The sequence below is a fragment of the Acanthochromis polyacanthus genome, chromosome 11 (genome assembly GCF_021347895.1).
Source record: "Acanthochromis polyacanthus isolate Apoly-LR-REF ecotype Palm Island chromosome 11, KAUST_Apoly_ChrSc, whole genome shotgun sequence".
NCBI classification, from domain to species: Eukaryota; Metazoa; Chordata; class Actinopteri; family Pomacentridae; genus Acanthochromis; species Acanthochromis polyacanthus.
In genome coordinates this window covers 38,078,754-38,104,301 of record NC_067123.1, presented here as the reverse complement: position 1 = coordinate 38,104,301, position 25,548 = coordinate 38,078,754, and the positions used below count along the sequence as shown (strand labels likewise).

At 43.2% G+C, this 25,548-nt stretch overlaps 1 protein-coding gene across 7 annotated transcripts in view; it reads right to left on the bottom strand.

The window, feature by feature from the left end:
- The window catches only part of rbms3 (RNA binding motif, single stranded interacting protein), a 314,380-nt gene that overhangs the window by 86,409 nt on the left and 202,423 nt on the right, over nucleotides 1-25,548 (bottom strand). For all 7 annotated transcript variants that reach the window (XM_051955312.1, XM_051955307.1, XM_022198395.2 and 4 more), the window contains one exon: nucleotides 1,520-1,677. In XM_051955312.1, the coding sequence (XP_051811272.1) occupies nucleotides 1,520-1,677 (158 nt within the window). The remainder of the gene's footprint in view (nucleotides 1-1,519; nucleotides 1,678-25,548) is intronic.

The following is a 25,548-nucleotide window of genomic DNA, read 5'->3' as shown; positions in this document are numbered from 1 at the left end:
CCCAACCCTCGGCAGCTGTCTGTCTGTCTGTCTGTCTGTGTGTTGACACAGCTAATGGGAGTTCTACAATTCATAAAACACATTGATTTGTTTTTTTCTCCTCAGGCCGGATCTCTTCCTGGGCCTCTTCTTTGTCTAACCTGTACCATTTATTTCTTGGTCCAGCCATACTTGTCTTATTTTTATTCCCTTCTCCCACCTCGTTTCTCTTTCTATAATTCTGTCTCATAACGTCCTCTCATCTCCTTCTCTTTCTCCTCCTAATAACCTCTATGATTAGTTCTTTTTTACCTAACCATTGCTTCACACTCGTGTCTCTCCCTCCTGCTCTCTCCCTCTCTCTTTCCATCATGTCTGCTCCTCCTCCCACTGAGGGCTGTTTGAACAGGTGGCCTGTGGCAGGTTGTTGCTGTGCTCTGCTTGCTGGTCTGCAGGAGGCCGCCTACCTGTCTGTGTGCGTACGTGAGCGCCCGCTTTTTCCATGCGTGTTGCTTCATGCGCGCCAGCTCGCGTGCGCTCACGAGCACAGGTGTGTGGGCATGTGTGGAGGCCTGTCTGTGCATATGCTCATATCTGTGCATAAAGTGCCTGTTTGTGTGTGTTTGTGCCCGTCTGTCCTGTTGTAACCCCCGGTAATAGAGCAGGGAATAGGAGAGGAGTTCAGCCAGAGCAGGTGATTAAGAAAAATCCCTGCAAGATGGCGGTTGTGCGGCCGTCAGTGGCCTCCTCTGGGTAAACAGGGGAGGAATGTGTGGAGAGGAATGAGAGCCTGGTGGCTGCTGTCGAGGACAAGGACAGAACAGTTTATGACTTTGGGGGATTAACAAGCTGAAGTGGAAACTTTTCTAAGTAGAAAAAGAAATAAACTGTTCAGTGATAGGCTTGGTCTTAGAAATATAGCAGCAGTGACTACACTATGAGGATAAGGCAGTAATTGCTAATATCCAAGAATGTTTGTGAATACACAGACGCAAGCCTCCATTAACAGGGACAGACACACTGAGGCACATGCATGAACAAAGACAGGCTCATCCACTGGCTGGCAAACAGACTTGCAGAAGAAACAAATCACAGAAAGTTTCTTTTCAGAGTGAGTATATCTGTGCACATATGGTGCACATTTCTGTACCTCAATACCTGTGCATGGATACACATCTGTTAATGTGCATCTGGTGCACAATTCACAGCGTGTGCACAACTGACATGGTTCAAATCCAAGCTGACTGTACTTATCACACTAAAATGATAACAGTGTCTTCTGTAGCTCTGCAGGGAGCTTTCCAAAGTTTGAAAGTTGGAAAAAATACCCCAGATACCTGTGTGTCACCAGGGTTATCTTAACTTACTCTGAACACTTTTCATTTTTAATACAAAGCCCAAATTACAATTTGAAAGTGTGGAGTCAGAAAAAAGCACAAACAGGTACGCGGCTGAGTTGAATTACAGCATCTTTCTGGTTTTTAGAGCTTTAACCACACTAAAAGACAGGGCATCTCACTTCATCATTATTATTCTTTACCTGGCGAAGCCGACTCCTCTGCTGACCCCGTTGGCATCCCTCAGTATCCTCGTGGAGATGACGTGACCCAGAGGCTTCAGCATATTCTCCAGCTCCTGCTCATCCATAGACACTGGCAGGTTGGAGATGTATAGGTTGGTGGGGTCCTGCTCTTGTTGCTGCAGGTTCAGGATGTTGAAGAGCAGAGAGGGGAGCAAGGAGGGGCAAAAAGAAGAGAAAGGAAAAAAATCAAAGATGGTATTAGAAATAATGCATTGCTATCAATTGTAGGAGCCGCGAAATAATGCATCAGCTTTGTGTTGTGAGCAGTTGTTGCAACGCTGCCAACTGTACAGCCAAACTCTGGTGAAACTCACATGACATCTGGCTTTACTGACACTGAAACATTCACCTGCTCAAACGCAATACGGATACATGAATAATTCACTGTGTTTCTCGTTCTGTGTGTGTGAACGAACAGCTACGTTATAGACTTCTGAGAGTGGAAAGCATTGTAAGTCTGTATTATATCTTGGATGTTGCATATTTACAGTAGTTTGCATGGAGTCTTCTGGGAGTTTCTATTCAACCAGATTTTAATGGCCAAGTTTGTAGCTCAGGGGGAAGAGGGAGTGAAGTGTGCATTGTACAATAGTGCTTTCCGTGTAGTGCCCAGGGGCTATTGCTAGCTAGGTAAGACTGCACAGCTGGTGGTGGGTTGAGCCTGAGGTAGCAGGGGGCCCCGTGAGCTCTGCAGCAGCTGGAAATAGCCCCGCCAGTCAATCAGTCACTGGGCTCTCAGTCACAATGCAAGCCACCCCACGATGAATCCATCCATGTTTCAAGTCAGTCAGTCTCCAAATTAAGCATGAAACTACACTCTGCCATCCTTATCTCTAATTATGCATTTTTATGGTGCTGAATGCTACATGCACGTTAGCATTTCAATAGATTATGAGTGACCTATTCAGCCAGTCAGAGTCTGATCTGTTGCAGATTTGCATTTCTGCACACTGTTCATTCAGCGGCAGCAAGGACGATCAGAAGTTCAATCCATCAAGGGCAAACACGACATTACAAACAGGCATCTGTGGTGTCGTTAATGGCCAGTGTAATATAATGAGTGAATGAATACGACAGCATTTTTGATCAAATTTACATTTTTTTTCAGCTCAGTTGAAAACACCTTAATTTAATTTTGCTCTGATTATGTCAAACTTTGATTCAGTTTGTTTTCACATCAGCTACATTAAACTGAAAATTCATTAACAGATGTGGATCTTTCAGATAAAATCTGAGCAGATCTTGAGATTCTATCATTTGGAACTGTGCTTTAAATGTATATACATCTGTCAGTCGCAATAATAAAAACATCTCACCACCAAAACAGCTCTGACCAGGCAGACCATGGACAGGGCACCTCTGGGAGTTTCTGGCATCAGGATGTTGGCAGCAGTTCGTTTGGGTTTTGTGGCCGGCAAAGCGGGACCTTCATAGATCAGGCTTGTTCTGGCACATCCCGCTGATACTCGATTGGATTGGGAAGTGGGGAGTTTAAACTCTTTGGGTACTTTGTTACGTTTCTAGGGTTGCTCCTGGGCAGGTTTTACATCGAGGCAGCCCGCCTTGCTCAGGATCAGTGCTGTTCTCGTGTCACTGCTTTTAACCATGTGGTTGATTGTTGAACGTCATAAAACAAATGAAATGCAAATTCATAATAACAGCTTCTCAATCAAGTTTAAATCAATATTATAAGCATCTAAAAGAGGCATCACCACCAAGTAAAAAGGCAATAATTTGTGTCATGGGATACAATGTAATAATAACTGGAGCTGATGAATCTATCCTGAATAATAAATGCAATTTTTCAAGACATATATGAAATGATATCATTACCAAAGAAAAATGTTCCATTAATCTCAGAGTGGATAAGTCGGATCGGCCAAGTCTAGTCTCACAAACTTTAAAAACTGGCAACAAGACAAGAACGAATGAAAACCAAGGACAATCAGGAATTCAGCTAACTGACTTTAACTCAAAGAAAATGAAGAGACTCTGCATATAGCTAAAATTGTGCATGTTTTTTGTTTCAGAAGCCCCACGCAGCCTCCTGATGTGACAACAGGGGTGCTTTACTTTGAAATGAATTGATTTGGCCTCAAAAGGATAAAAAAACAACAACTAAAAAACACAAATTCTCAGTTATATATTTCACTGGCATATGCGGTACTGTAAACAGCAGCTTCAGTACAGAAGTCTGTCATCTTCTCAGTCGGGGGTTGTTGAGATACTTCAGTTGCGGGCTGCGTAAACACTGTCGTTGAGAATCTTTACAGACTCCGTGAATCACCGCAGGCGTCGTTGTCTCGCTCTGTCTTGTTTTGCTTTCTGTTGATGATGGAGGAAGAGGTTAAGGAGGAGGAGAGGAAGTGCCTCCACCGGCGTCCTGCCTCCATCTCTCCATCTGTCAGAGGAGAAGACTGGTCCCTCCCCTGATTAATTAGCTGTCTTATCTGACAGGACACGTTTGATCTGATTAAAACCTTTGGGAGGAAGCCGGTGCCAGAAACCACAGCTTTTTCTCCTTTAACCAGGAACTCAATTACCTAACTAAACTCCTCCTTCTTCTGCAGGTTTGTCACATTTGGGGTGCTTTAGAATGTGTGAGAAAAGGCTCACAAGAGTTTGTATAACACAGGATTTGGCAGTGAATGAGGCTTAATTAAATCTGCCTGTAAAAATCTACTGTACACGTGTCACTCTCCCGCTAAGTCCCTTCAGTGTGTGTGCGTAGCCTTGCAGCTGCGCTTTCCTTTGAGTTTTGTTGGTTATGTGAGCCGATGTTTTTCAGGATTATGTCAAATAGGCTTCGTTTTCCAGTGCGAGAAGGGAGGTCTGGATCAAAGAGTTAACTGACTCACTCACTCATTGGGCTAAGCCAATGATAAGAGAGTTTATGCATGTGTGTGTGTGTGTGTGTGTGTGTGTGTGCGCGCCCTTGAATGAAAGCACTTTCTCCTATAAGCACGAGACAGTACATGCGGTGAAAAGAGCGCGACAGAATGTGAAACAGTAATTTGTGAGCGTGGGCTAATAGCAGAGGGCTCCGTTTGCAGGGGGGATTATCACGGGGAGGCCTCGTCTACGCACGGCCGCCTCTCTAAGTTTTCCCTTTGATGACGTTCCGCACCACAAAGCCCTAAATACCCAGATGAGAAGGTTATGGAGAGGAGTGGAAATTGGAGTATTTTGACGGGAGGTGAGATGGGCTGGCCCATTCCACGAGGAGATTTAATTTCCTTTAATGTCAGCCTTTGCACACGCTCTGCTGTCAGGCTATGAATGAAACGGTAATTGAGGTGTGTGCGCTTGTGTGTACCTGTGTATATCCTATCTCGGGGTAATTACGCACACGTGCTCGTTCCGTTGAATACGCAGCACATACCATGCACGTGTAATGCTTTATATGTGTGCATGTTTCTGAGGAGCGATTAAGTTTGTTATGTGTGTGTGTGTGGTGGCCGGTTTCGTGTCCGTCCCCTCGCCATTGACCAGTGTTGTGGAAGGTTAATGGAAAGGCTCCAGGCTGCGCTGGGGCTTTGATGAGCATAATTCCTTCACCTTGCCACCAGGAGGACAGGAGGAATCCGACTGTGTGTGTGACAGGAGGGGGTTCGGCGGAGAGGGCTGGGGCGGACGACGTGTCATTTCCTGCTGACGGATGGCCCCCTCGCTGGAGCTGACAGCCCTGTAGCAGTTATTTCATTTCGACACCCTGCTCTGTTTACCTCACTGTAATTTCTGAGAACATTACCATGCTGCAGGGGAGGGGGAGGAGGAGGAGGAGGAGTAGTAGAAAGTGGGAAATAAAGAAGGCGAAGATCTGGGTTAAGGGAAAATAGAAAAAAAGAAAACTGGAGTCACCGCTCGCATTCTGAAAGGTTAAAGAATGAAACGGGAAGAAAAAGAAAGCTGAAGTGAAAGACAGAGATGGAGGCAGCTGACATGACAGGCAGATATAGCACATTAAAGGAAGCCCTTGTTGCCTTTTGACAACGCTTGAGGGAAAAGACGTCAGGCGTTAGAAGTCTCTCGTTCCGCCTGTGGGGCTCTCAGGGCTGTATCCATTTAACTGATAAAAGTTAGAAAGATAGATATGTGTCTTGACTGGGGGCACTGCATCTAACGTCGTGTTGAGCCTGGGAGATGCCCTCACTCTCCTGCCAACACTCCGTTTTTCTCCCAGACTCCTTTTCCTCATTCTCTCTTTTCACCCTCGACTCTTCATTTTTCTTGCTCACTTTCTCAGCCTTTCTTTTTTACATCAATCCTCTCCTGGTTGTCCTACCTTCTCCCAGCTACCCGTCTCCTCAGCCCTTCATCCTTCCTCCTCTCCATCTCCATCTACTCAAGTTGCTCAAGAGATTAGAGATATGTGGGTAATTGGCACAACAGGGCTCCTCGGCTGCTCCTTTGAGCACAAGTAGACACTCTGGAAGCTCGTGCATGCTTGTTTGTAAGTGTTTTTATGGCTGTCAATCTTTGGCACAGCAATACGCAATTCGCTTCCCTTAGGTATGTCGCTCTGCCCCATTGTGTGACTAACCAGCAGCCTGACGGAGCACAATTAAAGGCAGAGACAATGGCTTGTGTGTCGACTGGTAGGAGAAAACTGCAAGGAAGCAGTAGTTTGCTGTGTTTCTGCTGCTGCGAGGATGTGTTGCTGACAAGTTTGCAGATGCCGGAGGGAGTGTTCCTGTTCTCTTGTATATAGGTTGAGGATCTGTACTCAGATCTTGCTGTGGGAGCCTGAGTCTGCAGAATGCATTCAAAAGACAAACAGGCCAACCAAGTGGAAGGAAGCAGTGGGGGGAGGGATGTGAGAATAGGGAGCTGGAGGAGAGGAGAGGAGAGAAGCATACGAGCGCATCAACTCCCTTCAAAAGCTTGTCTTTAATTTGTGTGGAGCCCGAGATGAAAAAAAAAGTGGCGCTACAAAGGAGCTATCATTCTGTCAGCCGGGTAGTCAGCTGGTCAGACAACAGCAGGCAAAGTCGGCCGGGCACCTTACTTCCCCTCGATGAGTGTTCTCCCAACGTTTTGTGTTTCCACTCGCCGAGGCTGGATCGTTCTACTTCTCCCATTTGTAGAGGCTGTTGTCAAACGCTTCCTCGACACTCTGCCATTCTGTCTGTTATCGAGACCCTCTGTGACACTCGACTTCAAACCCCATCCACATCCAAGGCTGAACATTACAGCGTGTCCCCATCACAGCCCGTCCCCGTCCACTGCAGCCCTCTACAGCACATATCACTGTTGGCAGAGTCAACAGAAAGTTCCATGGTCAGTCTGTTAGAATTAGATTTTGTAGGAGCCCATTAAACAAATAGCAGCTTCTTTCTCTACGCTGCACCGATACGTAATCATTTTTCCGACGCCGCGTTCAAAGACTGGCCTCAACTTCTACAGGCAGATGGTGAAAACTTTGCAGGCTCCAATTCTCTCTTTAAATCTTTCACACATCCTTTTCCAAACAAGCTGACATATGCAAACTCACATCATAATCCAACATATGCATAAATGTCTCCAACCTAGACGTGCTCAATCACAGAACAGCATGTTACAGCGCAAAAGGAAGACAGCAAGAGCACAAGCTGGTAATGCGTGAGGTCCTTCTGCTTCTCACCGGGGGGGTTGACGAAATCCACATTTCTGATTCAAACCTTCTGTTGGAAACAAAGGGCTGCGAGGCGGAGGATTTGTGCCATCACCCAGGGCAGCCATACTCTATCCAATTACCATATTATGTCTGAACAAACAGCCTAAAACACCTGTCGCTTAAATGTGGCTTTAATAACGCCGCACTAAACGGGTTCTGGCAGAGGTTTAAGATAAAGACTGCCAACATACCATGTAGGCATACAGTTGTCAGCGCTTAATTTTATTTTTTGCCTCTATTACAGATAACAACTTTCCTCTAATTCACAGCGTGAATCACCTTCGTGGGCAGCATTACTATAATCGCTCTGGCATGTTCACCTGTAGGCTCGATAGTGATTAAGAAGAAAGCAATTATGTTTCTATTAAAATGTTACACTAATCTTTCAGCTCATTTCTAAAATTTGGCAAAACAGAATGTGAAGTGGTGCGCATTTAAATCAGATTTCTGTCAAGAGCATGTGGGAAGACGATATAATTAATAGAACACCAGTGACTTTGATACATCAAGCCAATTAATTGCACATAAACTAATGTTTCTGTTTATTTTCATTAATAAATAGCCTTTTTCTGATGTAGATGCATGCTTTATTGACCGTTTTTAGTGTTTTAAAGGTATGTGAGTGGCAGTATAACAAGAAAATTTTTGATCTCTTTAAATTTCAGGTGTTTCTTAACAATGCGCTACAACAAGCTTGATCCAGTGATGCCAAATCCTTTCAGCCCGGAGCATCTATAGGATTGACTGCCAACAATCTAGTGCCGGTGTCACGGTGTTATCAGGAAAAAAAAGAAGAAGTGCAGACCGAAGTCAGACAGGTTGTGGTAACAGAATAAAAAAGGACTTTAAAAAATACACTTATTTTAAGGGTCAACAAACAAAACAGCGGCCGGAGATTCAGGAATATTCTAAGTAAAACTCTATGAGATGTTTTAACAACAAAAGCCACCTCCACAAAAACACAATCTAAAATTGTACCAACACACAAACCAGGTGAGCACATGGGTCAAATCAGGCAGGTAGCAAACAGGTAAACATAAGGGAAGCAAACAGAACGAACGGACAAAAGACAGGAGAGGACGCAGGACTATATATACGACTAATTAGGGAGACAAGACTCAGGTAAACTAATGAGGGCAATTAAAGGAGGAGGAGGAGGAACTGATAAAGCGAGGAACTAAAAACACGCATGACAAACAAGGAAAGGGGATGTCAGGAAACTAACGATGAACAAAAGCAAAGACAGCAAAGAGCCAGACACCGCAGGACAAAAGCAGGAGTCCTGTGTTAGTGGCCTGACTGGTGAGCATAAAGGAGACCAACGTGGTTTTAATGTTGTTAAAATCACGTCTTCCCTTTTATGACAAGACAACTCCTCAGAGCGGGGCATCGGGGGTGCATCGCTTAGGCGTAAGTGGTGGGAGATACAGGGCTGTTGGTGTTTTAAGGCAGCAAGCCACAGGTTTCTAGACAAGGGTGATGAGAGATTTGGACTAGAGCGCCCCGGGAGATCTGCACAGAAACCACAGGGGCAGTAATGGAGGGTGAAAGGGCTCCATTATCAGCTGATATGAGGCAGTCAGGGAGGGAGGACGCTTCTAAACATTTTCCAAAACAAATTTCTTATTTCTATTGATGATTTGTCTGTTGCTGTCGTTTCATCACCCAGAAGTGCTTCATGTGTTAAAAAAAAAAAATTACCTCCTTCTCCTATATTCTGCTAAACCGATTATTTCATTTGTTCGCATTAGGATGCTCCCATGATTGATCAGTCTCAGTAGCTGCATAAGGATCATCCACTCACCGACAGATGGTGGCAAAGAAAATGTCCATTAATTAACCTTGCGGTATCATTTTCACGGCAACAAGTGATTTGAAGTTTGTCGCAAGGCACAAAGTTGTTTTTTTTTCCTCACACAATGCAGTAGATGCAAAGAAGAGAATATGAAGCTCAGGGGTAACAGATTAGAGGCTCACCTTGCTCACGCACTGTTCCATTTGGCTGGAATACAATGTTACCTGATTAAATAAAAATCTTACAAATTACCATACGTTGCTGCAGAGCACACCTTAATACATCACATTATTCAGCGAAGGAATTCTTCCCATGAGTGCAATCCAAGCCAATGACAACTAAGTGTGTCCTCACACCCAGAGGCACCGAGGTGTTTAGTTCTGTTTTAAGGCCGACACTCATTCACTCACATAATTACACACAACGCTCCTCCACAGCACTGCATCCCATAAGTGCAAAGTCACACACACACACACACACACACACACACACACACACACACACACACACACACACACACACACACACATGCACAAAGCTTCTCTGGGACTGCACACACACAGGCGCGCACACTGTCAATCTTTGTCTTATTACTGCTTATGGAAAATGGCTTTCTAGCTACTCTGTATTACGCTGAGATGATAGATGCTGTGTAAGGAACAAAAGTGTGTGATACATTATTGAGCCTTTGAGTATGCTAACACAGTGGTGGGGCTTTGTTTTACTCATTCGCTCAGCTGGGCCTGCTCTCTGCTGGCGTAGCTGGTAAAATATTCATCCAACATAAGGCACAGTGAGCGCCGTGGCACAAAGCTGGCTTTCGGCAGGTCCTTCCATGTGACATTTCCATGTGCGCTGCAGCAAGAAGGTGCAGGCAAAAGCAAAGAGAGGAACCCGTACTGAGAATTGAAGATTGAAGGTCAAACTCTTGACAAAATTTTGGTTCAGTGTGACTTCTAAAATATAGATTTTTTTTGTGGCTCCACCACGATAAAATACAAACTCAGGCTCACCCGCCAAACAGTGTCTGGATATTTTTTGCTCCTGTCACATTTTTACTCACTGGGGGCTCAGTGTTCACTGCAATATAAAGTCCTGCACCTCTATGGAAACAGAACAGCCATGACTAGAATTAGAAATTTTTACAACCTCTACAACTACCCGTTTCTCACAGTGCTCTGCACATCTTCTCCAGACAGACATCTGACCATGCTGCTGATGATGTACTCCCCTGTGTACCATCTAAAAGCCATTCTGCATTTATTTAATTGATCAAGTCAGTCTTTTTGCTCTAAGTATCTTGTGTCATATCCTCTCTGCTGTGTTAACAAAGCCTGCAGTTCACCTGAGTTGATTTTTTGTCCCATGAGTCTTAGTCACTGCTGAGTTGCATCTCAGAATTTGAAGATATTTATAGAATCTGGAGCAACAGTTCAGTTGTCAAATGTTTGATAATATGTAAAGGAAGAGGATTCTCATAAAATTTCGCAATTCTCAGTTTAAATTCCGTTATGTTTTTGTTGTTGAAGTTGAATTCTCAGTTTTTACAGTTTCTGGCTCTGATAAATACTATAATTTTGGAGATTTTTTGAAAAGAAAACATGCATTTCAAGCCTTCTGACAGTTCCCCCCCCAGTTTTACAGCACCAATAGGAGTAGTGCATTTAAGAAATAGGACAGTAGGAAAGTGAAAGAATAAATGTTAAAAAATATGCAGAAATACTTGCTCAGATTGTCCAAATTCCTTTAAACGTGACAACATATACAGTATAATTTCAATAAAAAGGTTCACTTATTCTTTTACAAAGCTGAAAACGATATTTTTAGCAAGCATAACTCAAACAGCAGTAAATTCTTAATTTGCTGGGACTATTTTTGCCGTTGGATTAAGTTTTTATGGACTCAAAATAAACTGCAGCCCGCATATTCACTGCTAAGTAGGAACGTGTCGCCCACTGCAACTGTGTGGCTCACTGATGTGTTTTAATAGTTTGGGACCATAATGGAAGCCTACGGCTCCAGAGGATGACCTAAATGAGGTCAGCTCTTGTTATAAAGATAAATTAATCATTGGTTTTGGTATTACCGGCGATATTAAAAATCTACAAACGTCTCCTGCTGTATCCTTTAACATTTCCAAGCATCTGGGAGGTCTCATTCCACATTCACTATCACACACCCCCCCTTTTATTGCAGATGTGTGATCGGAGGAGGGGGTCACACCTTTACTTTGCAAAACAGACATAACACCACTAAATTATGTCTGCCATCAATGTCATGGCTCATACATTTTGATGCTGGGTTAATGTGAATTTAAATGGGTCGATATGCGCTTCACCCGCTTAATCACAACCCCCTGATTTGATTTTGTATCTCCCTCCATGAGCTAATATTCCAGAGATTAAAATTTCATGTGGAGCTCATATCAAAAATCCATTATTAACATGGAAGACGGGCATGCCGGCCTTACCCCGTGCGCCACCCAAAAGGAGACAAAACTTATGCACGCTTAAGTGGGCGGGCACGCAGGCATGCAAAGATACTTCTGGCTTTGCTGCCCCCGAGGACTTCAAGACAAATTCATCCTTCCTTTTGTAGAAATATCGGAGGATTTTCCTTATAAGCTGCGGTTACGTCCTCGGTCGTGCTCCCTCGGCTCAGGAGCAGACAACATTCACAAATGTCTTCCTGGCTTCATAATGCATTTTCATCACCGTAACCTTCGTATTTTTCCATTATGGCGTTTGCAACAACAGCTCATTGTGTTGTCGGCGGGGTAAATGCGTTTTTCCGTCTTATGCATGATTCATGATATCATTTCTGAGATTGAATTCCTCCTGGCCGACACCCTGCGGAGGGGGAGAGTGGCGGTGGTGGTGAAGGTTTTGGTTTTGGAGTTGGGGGGTGCATGTGTGGGGAGGTGTTAAAAGGAAATGGAGGAGAGATGTTTGATTTCATATATTGACAAGCATGACCCTCTACTATAACGTCTGTAAATTATAAATGGTCGCACCAAAGCTCATCCTCTCTTCTTTCCAGCCTCTTTTGTCTGTTAACATCAGAAATTCTCACTTTTTAACATCTCTTTTTCAAACTACTATCGCGCTATTTCACAAAATTCCTCTCTTTCCCCATAGTTAACACATTTGAGAACAGTTGGTGATTTACTCCGGGCTGAGATGAAACAGAATACTGAACTGAACACATGACGTGCTGCAGTTACAGGATTCTATAGGGCAGATGCCGAAATGAGCAAAGTGATGAGATTTGGTGCAACAGGTTTTCCTCCAGTCAACTAAGGCTACGTTCACACTGCAGGGTCAAGTGACCCAAATTCGATTTTTTTTGTCCCTATGAGACCTGTATCTGATCTTTTCATGACAGTCTGAACGACACAGATCCAATTTTTTCAAATGCGACCCAGGCAACTTGGATATGTGCTCCTAATTCCGATACGTATCGGATCTTTTGCCACGCGACTTCAGTCTGAACGTCCAGGTCACATTTATCCGACCTATACGTCATCGGTACACGACAAACGTCACTATTCTGCGTTCAAGCAAAACACATCTTCGGGCTGCCAAAGACGTGTGTCTTGCCGTGAGAGTTAAAAAGAGGCGCTCACATATGTAGGTAAAGGTCGCCCTTGCCATTCGAAAATTCTGAATGAAGTCTGCATCTGTGAAGCCTCTCACATCACCATCCCACCACTCCTGGCTGCGACTCCGCACCCACACAGTTCTCTGGACAGACGTTGCTGCCACTGCCCCACAAAACGCCAGGGCCAAAATCCTGGCTCTCTTCCTTCTTGACCTTCTCCTTAAAATGATTAAGTTATAAATATGCTGGCTCCGGCTGGACAACAACTTTAAAATGGCCAGACATGCTCTACTGTTAGCGTCCATGTTTACTTCCGTAAACACTGAACACGCTCTCTGCGTGTCGTTGTTGTGTCCTCTTCTGCTCATGCGGGACACTTTTGGGTCCCGCATGAGCAGAAGCTGAAAAAAAAAACCTTCAAGTAAACAAACAAACTGCAGGAAAATGTCTCAACAGCAGTGAACAGTGCTACGTTAGCACACAGGCTAGCTGTTAGCTTAGCAACCGCTAATATAGCCACTTTGTCTTGAAGAGTTTATTTACATATACAAAATAGAATGTGAAATTGGAGCAGATTAAAACACAGCAGCAGACCAAGCTAGCTGCTCAATGCTAAGTAGCTTAGCTTAGCAGAGCCACTGTTGTGAGGTTCACACAGGAGATCACATACAAGTCGCATTTAATTGGAAATGTGAACGAACTCGCAAAAAAATCGGATTTCATAAAAAAATCGGAATTGAGCATTAAGCCCTGCAGTCTGAACATAGCCTAATTCAGCTCCATGGAGAGCGAGTGCGAGTACTGCACCGGCGCTCTGCATACTTTGCTCAATGGCAGCTTTGCAGAAACACGTGCTTTAAAAAGTAAATGCTGGGCTCTTTTGTTCTGACGCATTGATTTGATCAAGAGGTAAGGGCGACAAACATTTACACACCGCTGGCCTTCCTGCTGTGTTGAACACACGTGTCAATTATTTTGGACAATTAGCCACTTCACTTGCAGCGACGCCATTCATGTGAGGTTAAGCCTTTCCTCCTCCAACTGTGTGGAGGAGAGGCGGCTTTGATTTTTGAACTGTAATGCAAAACACATGGACAACTTAACAGGCAGAGCTATGATTTAGAAATTTTGCTTTTGTTTCCTCAAGTGGGAGGCTATTAGTCTGTGTTGTAGTACTGGACAACCACAAACACTACAAGCTGATATGTGCTCTAGGTGAGTAGTAGCTGGCAAAATAGGAATTATAATTTGTACATGCTTGTATTTAAGTAGAAAAATGGGACAAACTGATCGATCATGCTTTTGACTGTGACAATAACCAAAGTAATGAAAAGACAAACTGATTAATAACGACAACAAATCTAAAGTGACAGCTAAAGGAAACCGATAAATGGGTGAAAAGTCATTAAAAGATGTAGAAATACGAAGGGAAAATTAACCAAATCTGCTACAAAGAAGAAACAAAACAAGTGCAAACACTGAAAGATTAATAATTCGTACAAATGTCACAATTCCATCACAGCGACTGCGTTTATCTGCAGTAAATAACCTAAATTTAACAATTCCTTGAAGGTATCACATCTGCGGAAGATACACAATACAACTCTGTCACCATAAAATTAGTTTGCTAATTTTGATTTCAATATTTTGTGACCTAGTGGGAAACTTGTACCTAGAAGACCAGGCTTCACGTCCTGTGATGGATGAGAGGCCACCAGTCTCAGAATTAAGTTTTGTTTTCTGTCATTAGTTTTTTACTTGCTTACTGACTACACTGAGGCACAAAAAATACACAAATAGATTTCTTAGACACGTACATGTTAGAAACCTGGTGAAGGTAACACCAAAATTACTGAGTTATGGATAAATGTCATGGCTCTGGTAACTACATGTTTAAAGAGTTTCCTTCATTTTCTGCTTTACCAGAGTCTATCCTCATCTATATATGATTAGTTATCTGAAAAGCAGCGACAGTGAAGCAGTAAAAATACATGCAGTTCATTTAAACAGGAAGTTATTTCAGAAATCTATTGGATTTTTAAAACATGTTGGGAACAAAGCTCTCCAAGATCACAGGTTCTGCACGTTGACCTCATGCACTTAAAAACGCCTAAAAATCCCACGTATCTCCTCCAGCATACCACAGTCTCCTCTCCACTCCAGAGAGGTTGTCTCATTTGCTGCACGCTGTTCTCAGAGCTACCACATGCTCTCCTTGGAGCTGCCCTCCACGGGGTTTACCGCATCATAAAATCGCCATACATGTTAACTCCACGGTGCACGGGCCAAATGAGCCGTGGCAGTGGATGTTAAGTGACTTCAACAGGCTGCACATGGCGGCGTGGGGAACGTGTTCTCCAGACTGGCCGGGCTGCAGGATCAGAGTTCACAGATAGTCACATGCATGCTCTTCAACATGCACCGACGGCTTCCTCCTAAGCTCAAGCTCTAATACACGAGCATTGCACACAGTCGCTGCTCTTTTTCAGTCTCGTTTAAAAAGCAGGCACATCCAGCATGTTGACAAGTCAGACTCAGTGTTAAGATGACAGCTAGGATGTGTGAGCCTTTCAGCAGAGTGGTATGGCATCATCAGAAACCAGGAGAGTGACAATCTCTTTGTTTCCCTCCACACTCCATCACCTTCTCTCCAAATGGAGGCACAATGCAATTTTCACTTATGAATCTACTGCAAAGCAAATAGCATACGCTGTTTGCCTACTCCACAAACACACCCTGAATAACTACCCTGGGTCATGGACTCATTTGTTATTCCTTAATGTGCCACTACTCACCGGGGAACACTAAGGCTGCCACGTGAAGCTACGTGGCGATGTGAGCATCATATGTCTAACTGCAGCAGAAACGCTTTGCCTTAGCTCCGTCACATCTGTACAGAGAAATGAAAACACAGCGGAGGCGAGAGGCACAGAAATATTGAAATATATATTAAAGAATTATTTCTCAATGGAAAACAGCGACAACAAAAGTAATAAAAAAGCAATAATGGAAGTGTTGTGCGGGGAAAGCCACTCAGAGCAAATCAACATTTATGTGACATCAGTCAGGTTCAGTGTTGGAGCCGATGCAACGGTTTTCAATTACAAAACAGTGATGGGGAGTATTAGTTCCCCTTCAGTCACAAAACACGGGTTATTGAGAGCTGCAATTATGTGTTCATTAATTCCTGATTTTAATACTTTTTCAAAAAAATGTTCTGTCAGATAGGCTCCAGCACCCCCCGCGACCCTAGTGAGGATAAAGTGGTGTATAGAGGATGGATGGATGGATGGATGGATGGATGGATGGATGGATGGATGGATGGATGGATGCTCTGTTAGACACGTTGAAAGCGTTTTGCTCCAACTTGAGCGGAACAGAACTCTCAGTAAAACTCACATATGGTATATATCTAATCATGAGTTGAAAAATTCAAAATAATGCAATATACTGTCTTAAAGTCCACCACTGACTGCTTATTTTGTTCATGATGAGACATATAGAAATATTATTTTCTCCTTTAGGACAAATCGTTTTTACCTTTTTTGTTTATGCAGGGGAAAAAATCATGCACATGTTAATGAAACATGACAGAAAACCTGACAGCGTGGACGAACTAACACATCTGACACAAATAAAAGGAGCAAAATTAATGTTTTTAAATAGGAGTTCTTAGGCTTGCCTAGGTTGACAGCAGCCCCTGGGCTCTAGTTAATATTCTACATTTACAACTGGCTTTAAAATGGAATTATTTATTTACTATGAGGAGGTGTTCTTAATACAGTGTGGTTGTGACACAATAATAAAAATAATAATAATAATGGATTATATTTATATAGCGCTTTTTTGGACACTCAAAGTGCTTCACAATGGATCCATTATTCATTCACTCACACATTCTCACTCTGGTGGTGGTAAACTACATTTGTAGCCACAGCTGCCCTGGGGCAGACTGACGGAAGCGTGGCTGCCAATCCGCGCCTACGGCTCCTCTGACCACCACCAACATTCACACGCATTCATACACCAGCGTGAGAGCAGCACAAGTGTTATTATCAATGTTATATGTCTAAAATAATATAAAGTTTCAAAAATCAGCTCTGGGTTGTTCTAGTCAATACTCTGTCTTTTCACACTTTGATATTTTTTCAATTAAAAAAAAGCTTATGCGGCGGTCATAAAAGTGCTTTTTCCATCTCACTTTATAATATAATACAATAGCATAGAATAAAATATGCTATATACATTTTAAAAATTAAAACATTGTAAAAAAAAGTCATACTACTAAATGTGCCTCTCTATTCTTGGTTTGATTTCTGTCAAACAAAAATGTAGAGATGCTTATGCTGATTACATTAGTTATTTTATATTACTTGTACATTTTTCTGACATTGTTCTTAATGTTTTATTAAGAACAACTGAATTTATTACCTAATTTTTTTAACAAGCCCTATCAGTTAAGCTGTATATATTTTGGATGAGATCATGAGCCTTTGCCACTTAATATTTAAGTAACAATAAAGTGACTCATGATACAAAGTAACAGCAAATATTACCTATAATTACAATTTTGTTATTCTAGTCAACAGTTTCCTTTTGTTAAACAAAAATGTTAATATGCTTATGATGACTAAATGACAGTGGTAAGTCCATATTGTTTTCAAGTTTCTTCTACATTGTTGCTACTCTTTTATTTCATGTGTTAGAGCTGAGAGTCAGTGCAGGGAAATGTCTCTTAGTCTCACAACTATAGCTACTGAAATCTTTACACACACACACACACAGATACACAGAGACAGAAAAAATAGTAGTGTTTTCTCTCAGCTAAGTGATTCTGTTGACCCATCAAAAACAGTACAGCTACTTTCCGAACCCAAAGCCACCCTCCTCGGTGTGTATTTCAGCGAGAGCGTCGTTAGCAGTAGATGACCTATATAGAAAGGACGGCTGCTTGTTACAGTCTAATTATCACCCTAAATGGACTGGAAGAGGGGTGGTACAGCGGGAGATAATGTGTTTGTTATGGACACTAATGATACAGTGGAAGCAAACTAACGACCCACCCTAGGTGTCCCACCGAGTTCAGCGGCTTCATCACTCCCTTTCTATAAAAACTCGGAAAAGCCTCTCTTTAACAGCTTCCTTTTTCCGGAGAGGGAGGGAGCGAATTTAGAGGGAGCAAGACAGAAAGAGAAGCAGAAAAGAGCTGCTGAAGCCATGGAAAGAGGGATAAAGTCACGCAGAAAGAGAGGAAGTAGGGAAAACAGCCAGGGAGGTGGTAATAAAAAATGTAGTCATAACAATAACAACTACGCTAGTGCTTTTATTGATGCTCAGGTGGAGCCTGATGGAAGAAACAGGACCTTTAGCGCCAAAGTGCAGCGGCGGCACGATGCTGTTGGAAAAAATTCTGAGCAAATTTTGAATTCATGCATGAAATTAGTGACTGCAAGAGAAAATACCAACGTAAAGGTAGTATGTCTCCTACAATGGAGTTTGGAACATGAGTACACATTGAATTAGTAAATGTTAAAGTGTACGTGCTCTTGAATCCAGGTGTTTCAGAAGGCAATATGTGTGGTCACCACCCCGTCCCCCAAAAATTAGGTCCCAATGAAATGAAACTGAATTGTCATTTTCTTTGGAAAGAAATATATTTTCTCCTTAGGAGATGCGGTAGGCTGTAGGTTTGGGCACCAACATTACTTTTAGCTAAGTTTTGGAAAATATTATGCTTGGTTGAACCTTTGCTTCCATTTTCTGAGTTACCATGGTGATGAGACCACGTTCCATCTAATAAATGAAACAGTGACGGTAAAGCAATAAAACAAAGACTCGTTTATTAGCGATGTTGTGATACGTCACAAACATAATTTGGGAGATTTCCTAAGAATGTAAGTGAGAATGTACTTCAGCTGTATATATTTTACCATTTTATCGTGTTGTGGCTTTGGATATTTACATGTCTACAAACTGTGAAACTAAAAAAGCAGAATATTTTATAAATACAGACAGATAGATAAATAGATTGACAGATTGATGGATAAAATAGAATAAATTGTAACATTACAGAACCAATGCTTCTTTTTCTGTCATTTTTGATTAATTGCATTTGATTTCGAAAATACATTTACACAATTAAAACTTTAAATTAACAGTTTCATCTACTGAAGAAAACTGAACTATTTGTAAAATTATGATATCATTTGCAAAGTTTTAAACAGTCTGTTAAAATTTTAAAATTTACGCTTCAAAGTAACATGTATTTAATTTAATTTCACAGTAGACGCACAGCCTATTTTTGCAAATCCAGAGAAAAAACAGTAAAATATAAAGGACAAACTCTGAGAAAATACCGATTTTTTTTAACTGTGCAATGGTAGCAGCCAAGGCAAATGATATCATAAAAACTAAAAGAGGCTCTTGTGATGCAAAATCTACATTTAAATACATATTTAAAACATATATGATTATAGGAGGCAGGATTGTAAAGATGGGAGGGAAGGGAAGAGCGATGGCTGCTGGGGAACCAAAAGCGGGAGTCCCTGGTTTGTAAGTCAACAGCATAAAAGCGTCTGGACAGATGTCATGGGTCTCTGGCAGCAGCAACAGGTACATCAGTGTCAACATGACAGCATGACGAAGTGAGTGAGCTGTAGACTTTGAAGAAACAGAGAAAGGGAAATGGAGACAAGGTCCAGTTTTCTGCAAGATGGCAGAGGGTCACCTCATCCAGAGGTCATCACAGGTCGCAAGTGAGAGGAGACGAGGAAAACCACACACGGGGCAGCTTTGAATAAATATCATCTGATGTCAACACCTGCTTTATGTCTTTAGATAATTAAGTGTCACATGTGTCCCTGCAGATCTGGGTATTTCCACAATCATTTATCAGTGCCATTCAAGACGACATCATCATGGTCAGCGCCGCTGTCATTACAGTCGTCAAGATGTTTTTGTTTCTATCAAGTGTGTGAAAACCAGTTAATAGACACACAGAAGCCTTCAGGAGGCAGTGCTAAGGTCCATTGCACAAGACTGCGCAATAAACACAACAACATTAAGTAGAAATTACTAGCCCTCTCTATAAATCCTTCTATCTATCTCAGCTCATCAGTGTGTTATCCGTGCAACATCTAATGAGCTCTTAATTTGAGAGCGCCTGCTTCATAACATGGCCCGTCGTTTGATGTCACAGCTGTCAAGTGAGACTTTCATCCCAACGTGACGACAGGAAATGCGTGGCAATGGCGTGCCTGCACTTGTGTACGCATGTGCATGTGAGTTTTTCACATTCCATTTGTGTGAAACAAACATGATATGAGAACAGGTTCAAAATCAGTAAATGTAATTGAATTTAGCTTTACGCCACGCTGTGTAGTGTTCAGGCGGTGGGTGGGAAGATGGTATTTGCAGAGCAGAACAGAGCTGCAGAGGCACAAAGGGAGTCAGAAATGCGTTTACCATCTCCAAACAGGTCTTTAGAAACAGGGCAGTCCGGCGCCCTGGCATCTCCTCCTGGGCAGTCGGCTGTGAAAACCATCATGATGACCTGCAGCTCTGTTAGCTCAGCAGCGTATGAACGGTGTCATTCTGCAGTAATGTTATCTCAGATTGCTACGGGGGCCTGCAGGTGTCAAACATGACTTCAGACAAGGAGCGGGGAGGGATTTGCTATTCGATGTCCTTTCACAAGACAAACCAAGGGGATTAATGTTCATCACGTCATAGAGTGATTAACAACACCCATGTCCCTCCATTAGCCTGACCTTGTTAAGTATGTGCGGCGTGATTACACGGTCTGTCACTATCGCGTGTTTCCAACATTACCAACTACAGCGAGTATTTGCAGAAATCTTCGCAGCTGTTGCTGTGATGTTGTAAGCACTTTTTTTTGTTGTTGGTTACTGTTGTTGTTGTTCCCACTGGAGTGACCTTAAGGCTGCCTGGCTACACTTGCATTCCTGCTCTCTTTAGTGTGAAGGCTTACCATGTTCTTCTCACTTACTCTGTTTCTCTCTCTCTCTCTCTCTGCCTCTCTCACTTACAACCCCGGCTGCTATAATTAGAGTAATTGGAATCAGATGATGCTGGCTTAATTGGAAAGGAATGCAGACGGGGCTATGGGGCTTTTCCGCACGGGAAAATCAGCTGGAAGAGAGAACACGAGACAGTAGGGAGGCACGGTAGAGGACGAGGTCTACAGTCACGCATTTGGCCACTCTGGCTTTAATAAATTGGCAGGGCTTCCTCGTAAACACACAAACAAACTACAGCGCCTGATGGAGTCGGAATACTGTCGTATGCTGGCAAACTCGAGATGTATGATGTCAGGTGAGGTAATACATGTGAGCCGAGTTTGGCAAAGAATTCAAATTACAGGAGTTTGATTTATATACAGTAATGAGTCAAAGTTGAAATTCAATCTTCTCATCTGACAGTAGCTCGGGCTTTGGGCTGAGCAATGCACAAACATTTCATAGTGAAGGTTAGGAGGCCACAGGGTGATAACGATACATATTGCATGATGAAAGTTGGATATACACTTGCCAACAAAGGGCCAGAATATTAAAGGTTAGAATCCATCGGTAAGAGGGCAAGTTTCATTTAAACTGTGCCAGAAGCAAATTCTTCTTCCAAGTTGAAAGGGACTGTAGGAGAGAGGACGAAAGAGAATGAAAGCTGGAGAGAGAGAGGCAGGAAAGGAGGCGAGGGTGGTTTCATTCTGCTGAAAGTCACAGTTGAAAGTCAGCCTGATTGTTTGCTGTTTGTGCGCTGTGGCCACTGATGCGTGGGAAGAGCGTTAGATTCCCTGCAGGCACTGGCGGCTTAATGAAGGAATGAGACACACTCCCGCTTCAAGATCTGGGACTTCCTCATTTACACCGAACCCTCGGGGATCAAATTCTGCAGTTGGCCTCCCTTCCAAAAGAGGGCAGTGTGGGGTGTGATGTGCCTGTTTTTTCTGGAGGTGTGTTTGTATATGTGCTCTTTGTTTATCTAGTCAAAGAGCTGGAACTGCATGAAGTCAACAGAGGTTCATTCAATTATCCTGACAATCCCACCGTCTCTGCACAACTCATTTCCTAGCTCTGGAGTTTGCACCCCGCGTCTGGTTGAGCCTAATAGAGAGGCTCGTTTGTCAGGTTCAAGCTCTCTATCTGCGGCTACATCTCATTACCCTTAACATGGGGGTGGCAACCAGGAGAAGGCTTGGAGAAAAGTGTAAGCGTGCCTCCATCTCGCCGTCTCTCATTCTATTTGTCCGTGTGGGCTTAAAAATGTGTGTATGCAGCTCTTTTGTTTTTGCCTGCTGCTTGCTGCCGGACTGCTCAGAGCCTTTGTCTTCCTGCGATGCTCCCCAGATCTCAGTTCGTTACAGAGCGTAATTAGCATGGCGCGAGCGGGCTCCCCAGCCGACACACAAAACTCATTAAATTCCACTAGCCTGCTTTTTTCGCTGGCACACTCTCCTCGCCCCATATTAATCTTCCTTCCAACCCAAACTTTAATTCTCTGAGAAAATGTTTATGGGAGGAATAACTGCTTCCGCCCTCACACGCAATAATGGCGTGTCTGTTTATTGTGTTGTTGTAGGTTTTTTTTTCCTCTTAAAGTCAGTGCAGTTTTGTAATGTTGTGATCCAAGGTCAGGTCTAATGAGTGTCTGGCTAATCAGATGCAAGGTGCCACAGTGCCTCCCTGATGACTGGAGCAGGTCGAATATGAGACCAGAGCACTTTCTCTCTGTCTTTGTTTCTATCCATCTGTGTGTGTGTGTGTGTGTGTGTGTGTGTGTTTCTGCTGCCTGCATCTCCAGACAATGACCAGACTCATTTCCAGCCTCCCTCACTACCAACAGGGCCACACAAACAAGGTCATTCGGACGGCTGTAAGAGGAAGATGTATCATTTACTGGGAGATGGATGACATGATGTCTTCGCGAAAGGCTTTTATTTTGACCAGAAGTATTACTGCAGCCCTCCTCCCCTCTAATTGAACAAAGAGGCAAAAGACAACTGCCACTTGAGCTGCAAAGGAAATTGCCTCTTCAGTATGGCAGAAAATACACAAACCGTTGTTGAAAAATTGGTCTAAGAGGGCTGAAGACAGATTGAGCAAATTGGAGGCAGGCATTCTCAATGACCTAACTGGCCAACGGTGCAAAGGGCAGTAAACCTCCCCTCATTACTTCCCGTAAAGTTCCTTTTTGACGCAGCTAGATAGATTGGATTTTCTTTCAATGGCGGCAGCTAAAATCCGTTTTTCTCTAAACAGCATAGTGAACTGCCAGTTTTCCTTTTGCAACAAATGTCTTGTTGTCGGTCTCTGCTAAACGCTCCATGTGGGTGATATTTGTGATTGTGTCAATAAATAATAACCGGATGGGCGTGAGATAAACGTGTAGGGCATGAGCAAATATGCTGCATGTCTTGTTTGTATTGTAATTTAATACTCATATCAGACTACAAAGTCACTCTTACTGCTGATTTATTTCATTAAACACTGGTTTTGTACCATAAGCAACCTTACACACATGTAATTATCATCATACAGTGTAATCATCAGATATACTGAAGACATTTTTGTGGGTAATAATTTAGTGAAAGCAAGTTTATGCTACAAACAAGCGCCTACAAAATCATGTCAGGTTTGCAGTTAAAGTAAGAACTATGCCAAGATCCGGTGGAGTGCAGCTACAGTATGTGCGCGGTACGACTTTCAGGTTTACATCAGCGCCTCTGAAGTAGAAAGAGTAGTGATGTAGCAGAGCAGACTGACAGCTCCCGCCGGGCTGCCGGGCCGGACGAGCGTAGCCGGGGCTCCCGTGGGCCCAACACCTGCCAGATGCAGCGGGATGTGTGGGTGACAGCGGGGGTATCAGAACCCTTGTACCCTCCCTCAGCCATCCCAGAAAGAGAAATCTCACCAGGGCTGGTGGAGAGACAGCTACCACTGGGACTTCCACGCTGCTGCCTAGCATTTAATTTAACCTACTTGATGGGTGACTGGCTGCATTAACTTGACATTTGCTTCTGCACATCATGTCAGTCGGCAGAGGTTACCAGCAAATTAACAGCACCGTCATAGTGTCACAGAGTTTTTGCTAGGAGTTTTTATAGTCTATATATTAATTTTTTTTATCATATTATCTTTTCATCACGGAGATGATGAGTTTTTAATTAGCCATAGAATTATCTGAATCCTGAGCAGTGACCTTGAAGGGCAGTGGCTGATAACAAAAAAAAATGGAGTAGAATTAAATAGAACAGAATAGAGAAGGAGAAAGTAAACACTCCTTAACAATGTACTCGGAGTACAGCCTATTATTATCTCAGTCTACATCAACTGAGACATCAAAGCAAATATTTGAGAAAAAAAGAAGTCCAGACTCCAGGATATGAACTTCCACAGCTCCCACGGCTCCTGTTCCCAAGTCAAGTCCATTCTGTCCCATTAGCAAACTGCAGGTTTTGCTAATGTCTAAAGCTATCCAGGCAGGTAGCAGTCCCCAGTTATGGTAATGGTTTCACCCAACTCTTTGAAGGCACACTGGCTGTAATGGCGTCTGAAGAGAGCGATTGCAGGGTACAACCCTCCAGGGACTCATTAACGAGGAGCCGAGCTATTTGAAGAAAGCCGTGCACTGAGAAACAGTGTGTGAGGGGCTTTTTTTTTTCTTTGCTGGACATGTTTTCTTTTTTCTCACTAATGTTTTCCAGTTCAAAACAGCGCACAAGGGTAGACTGGGATAAACTGGTCGACTTGTCCTTGTTGTTGACCAGTAGCAGTTGGCAGAGATGCTGGAGAGCTTAAGTAGCACCATAGGGCACAGGAGGGATAAAAAGGAAGGCGATATGCTGGCAGGGTGCAAAGGAGACGCAGAGAGAGTGAGTGGGAGTTGGGGGGGGATAGCCATAGGATGCTGTCTCTTAGCTCTGACAGAAGCTCACAGCAGGATTCTGAGCAGGGTGCCATCACAGATGCGCTGGGACAGCACATGCTGACAAGTACATTAGACTTTGGTTCCTGTTACATCAGTCTGATCGGTGATGACACAGTAACCATGACAGAGGTGCTGCTGCCTGCATATATAGCATGAGGACATTCTGGAATTTTCTCACTGGACCTCAATGAATTTTGAAAAGACAGCAGAAAAATTGGGGTGAGCTCTACTCGCCGTTAAAACTGCCCTAGCTGGAATATTATTCAACATGCATCAATAAAAATTTCATATGTTTTTGCCGTAGTCTGTGTCACAAAATTTCATCAACTTCAATTGACCCAAATCCATACAAAAGACTCAAAAGACGTCCACGGATCCATTTTCATCTCCACTTTGTCACATGCAAAAGGAAAAAAAACAGTCAGCAGTGCAAAAAAGTGCCAGAGCGCGAGGTGTTCGTTAACTGGAAGATCTCTTCCTTTAAAAAAAAAAAGACCTCCAGCATTTACATTCCCCTAAACCCTTGCCTTTCATGCCAAGCCTGCTTTCAATATCAAAGCTCCTTTTGAGAGCCTCTGGTGGAATGATAACAGAGAGAAGGGGACTTTAGTGAAAATGTAAGATCTTGAAAAGAGGGAGAGAGATGAGGGGAAGAGAGGAAGAGAGACAGAGGGGGGAGGGTGGGAGCCGGGAAGACAGCGTATCAATCGGCCCTTTAACTGACACAACTATTCTGAAGTGAGGTGTTTTTTTAATCTTTTTTTAAACACGCAGGGAAATGTGAACACAATGCCGAGAGAGTGATAAAACATCATTAGGCTTCCATGAAAGAGGCTCAGAGTTTTTGGCGACAATGGGATCCTTCTGTCAGATATGGTGAGGATTACACACAGCGGCAGGGTGAGGCGACTTGTTAAGGGAGAGGGAGGCTTCTGTTTTTTGTCCCTTAGTTGACATGAGTACACTTTTATGTGTGCCTGCATGTGTGTG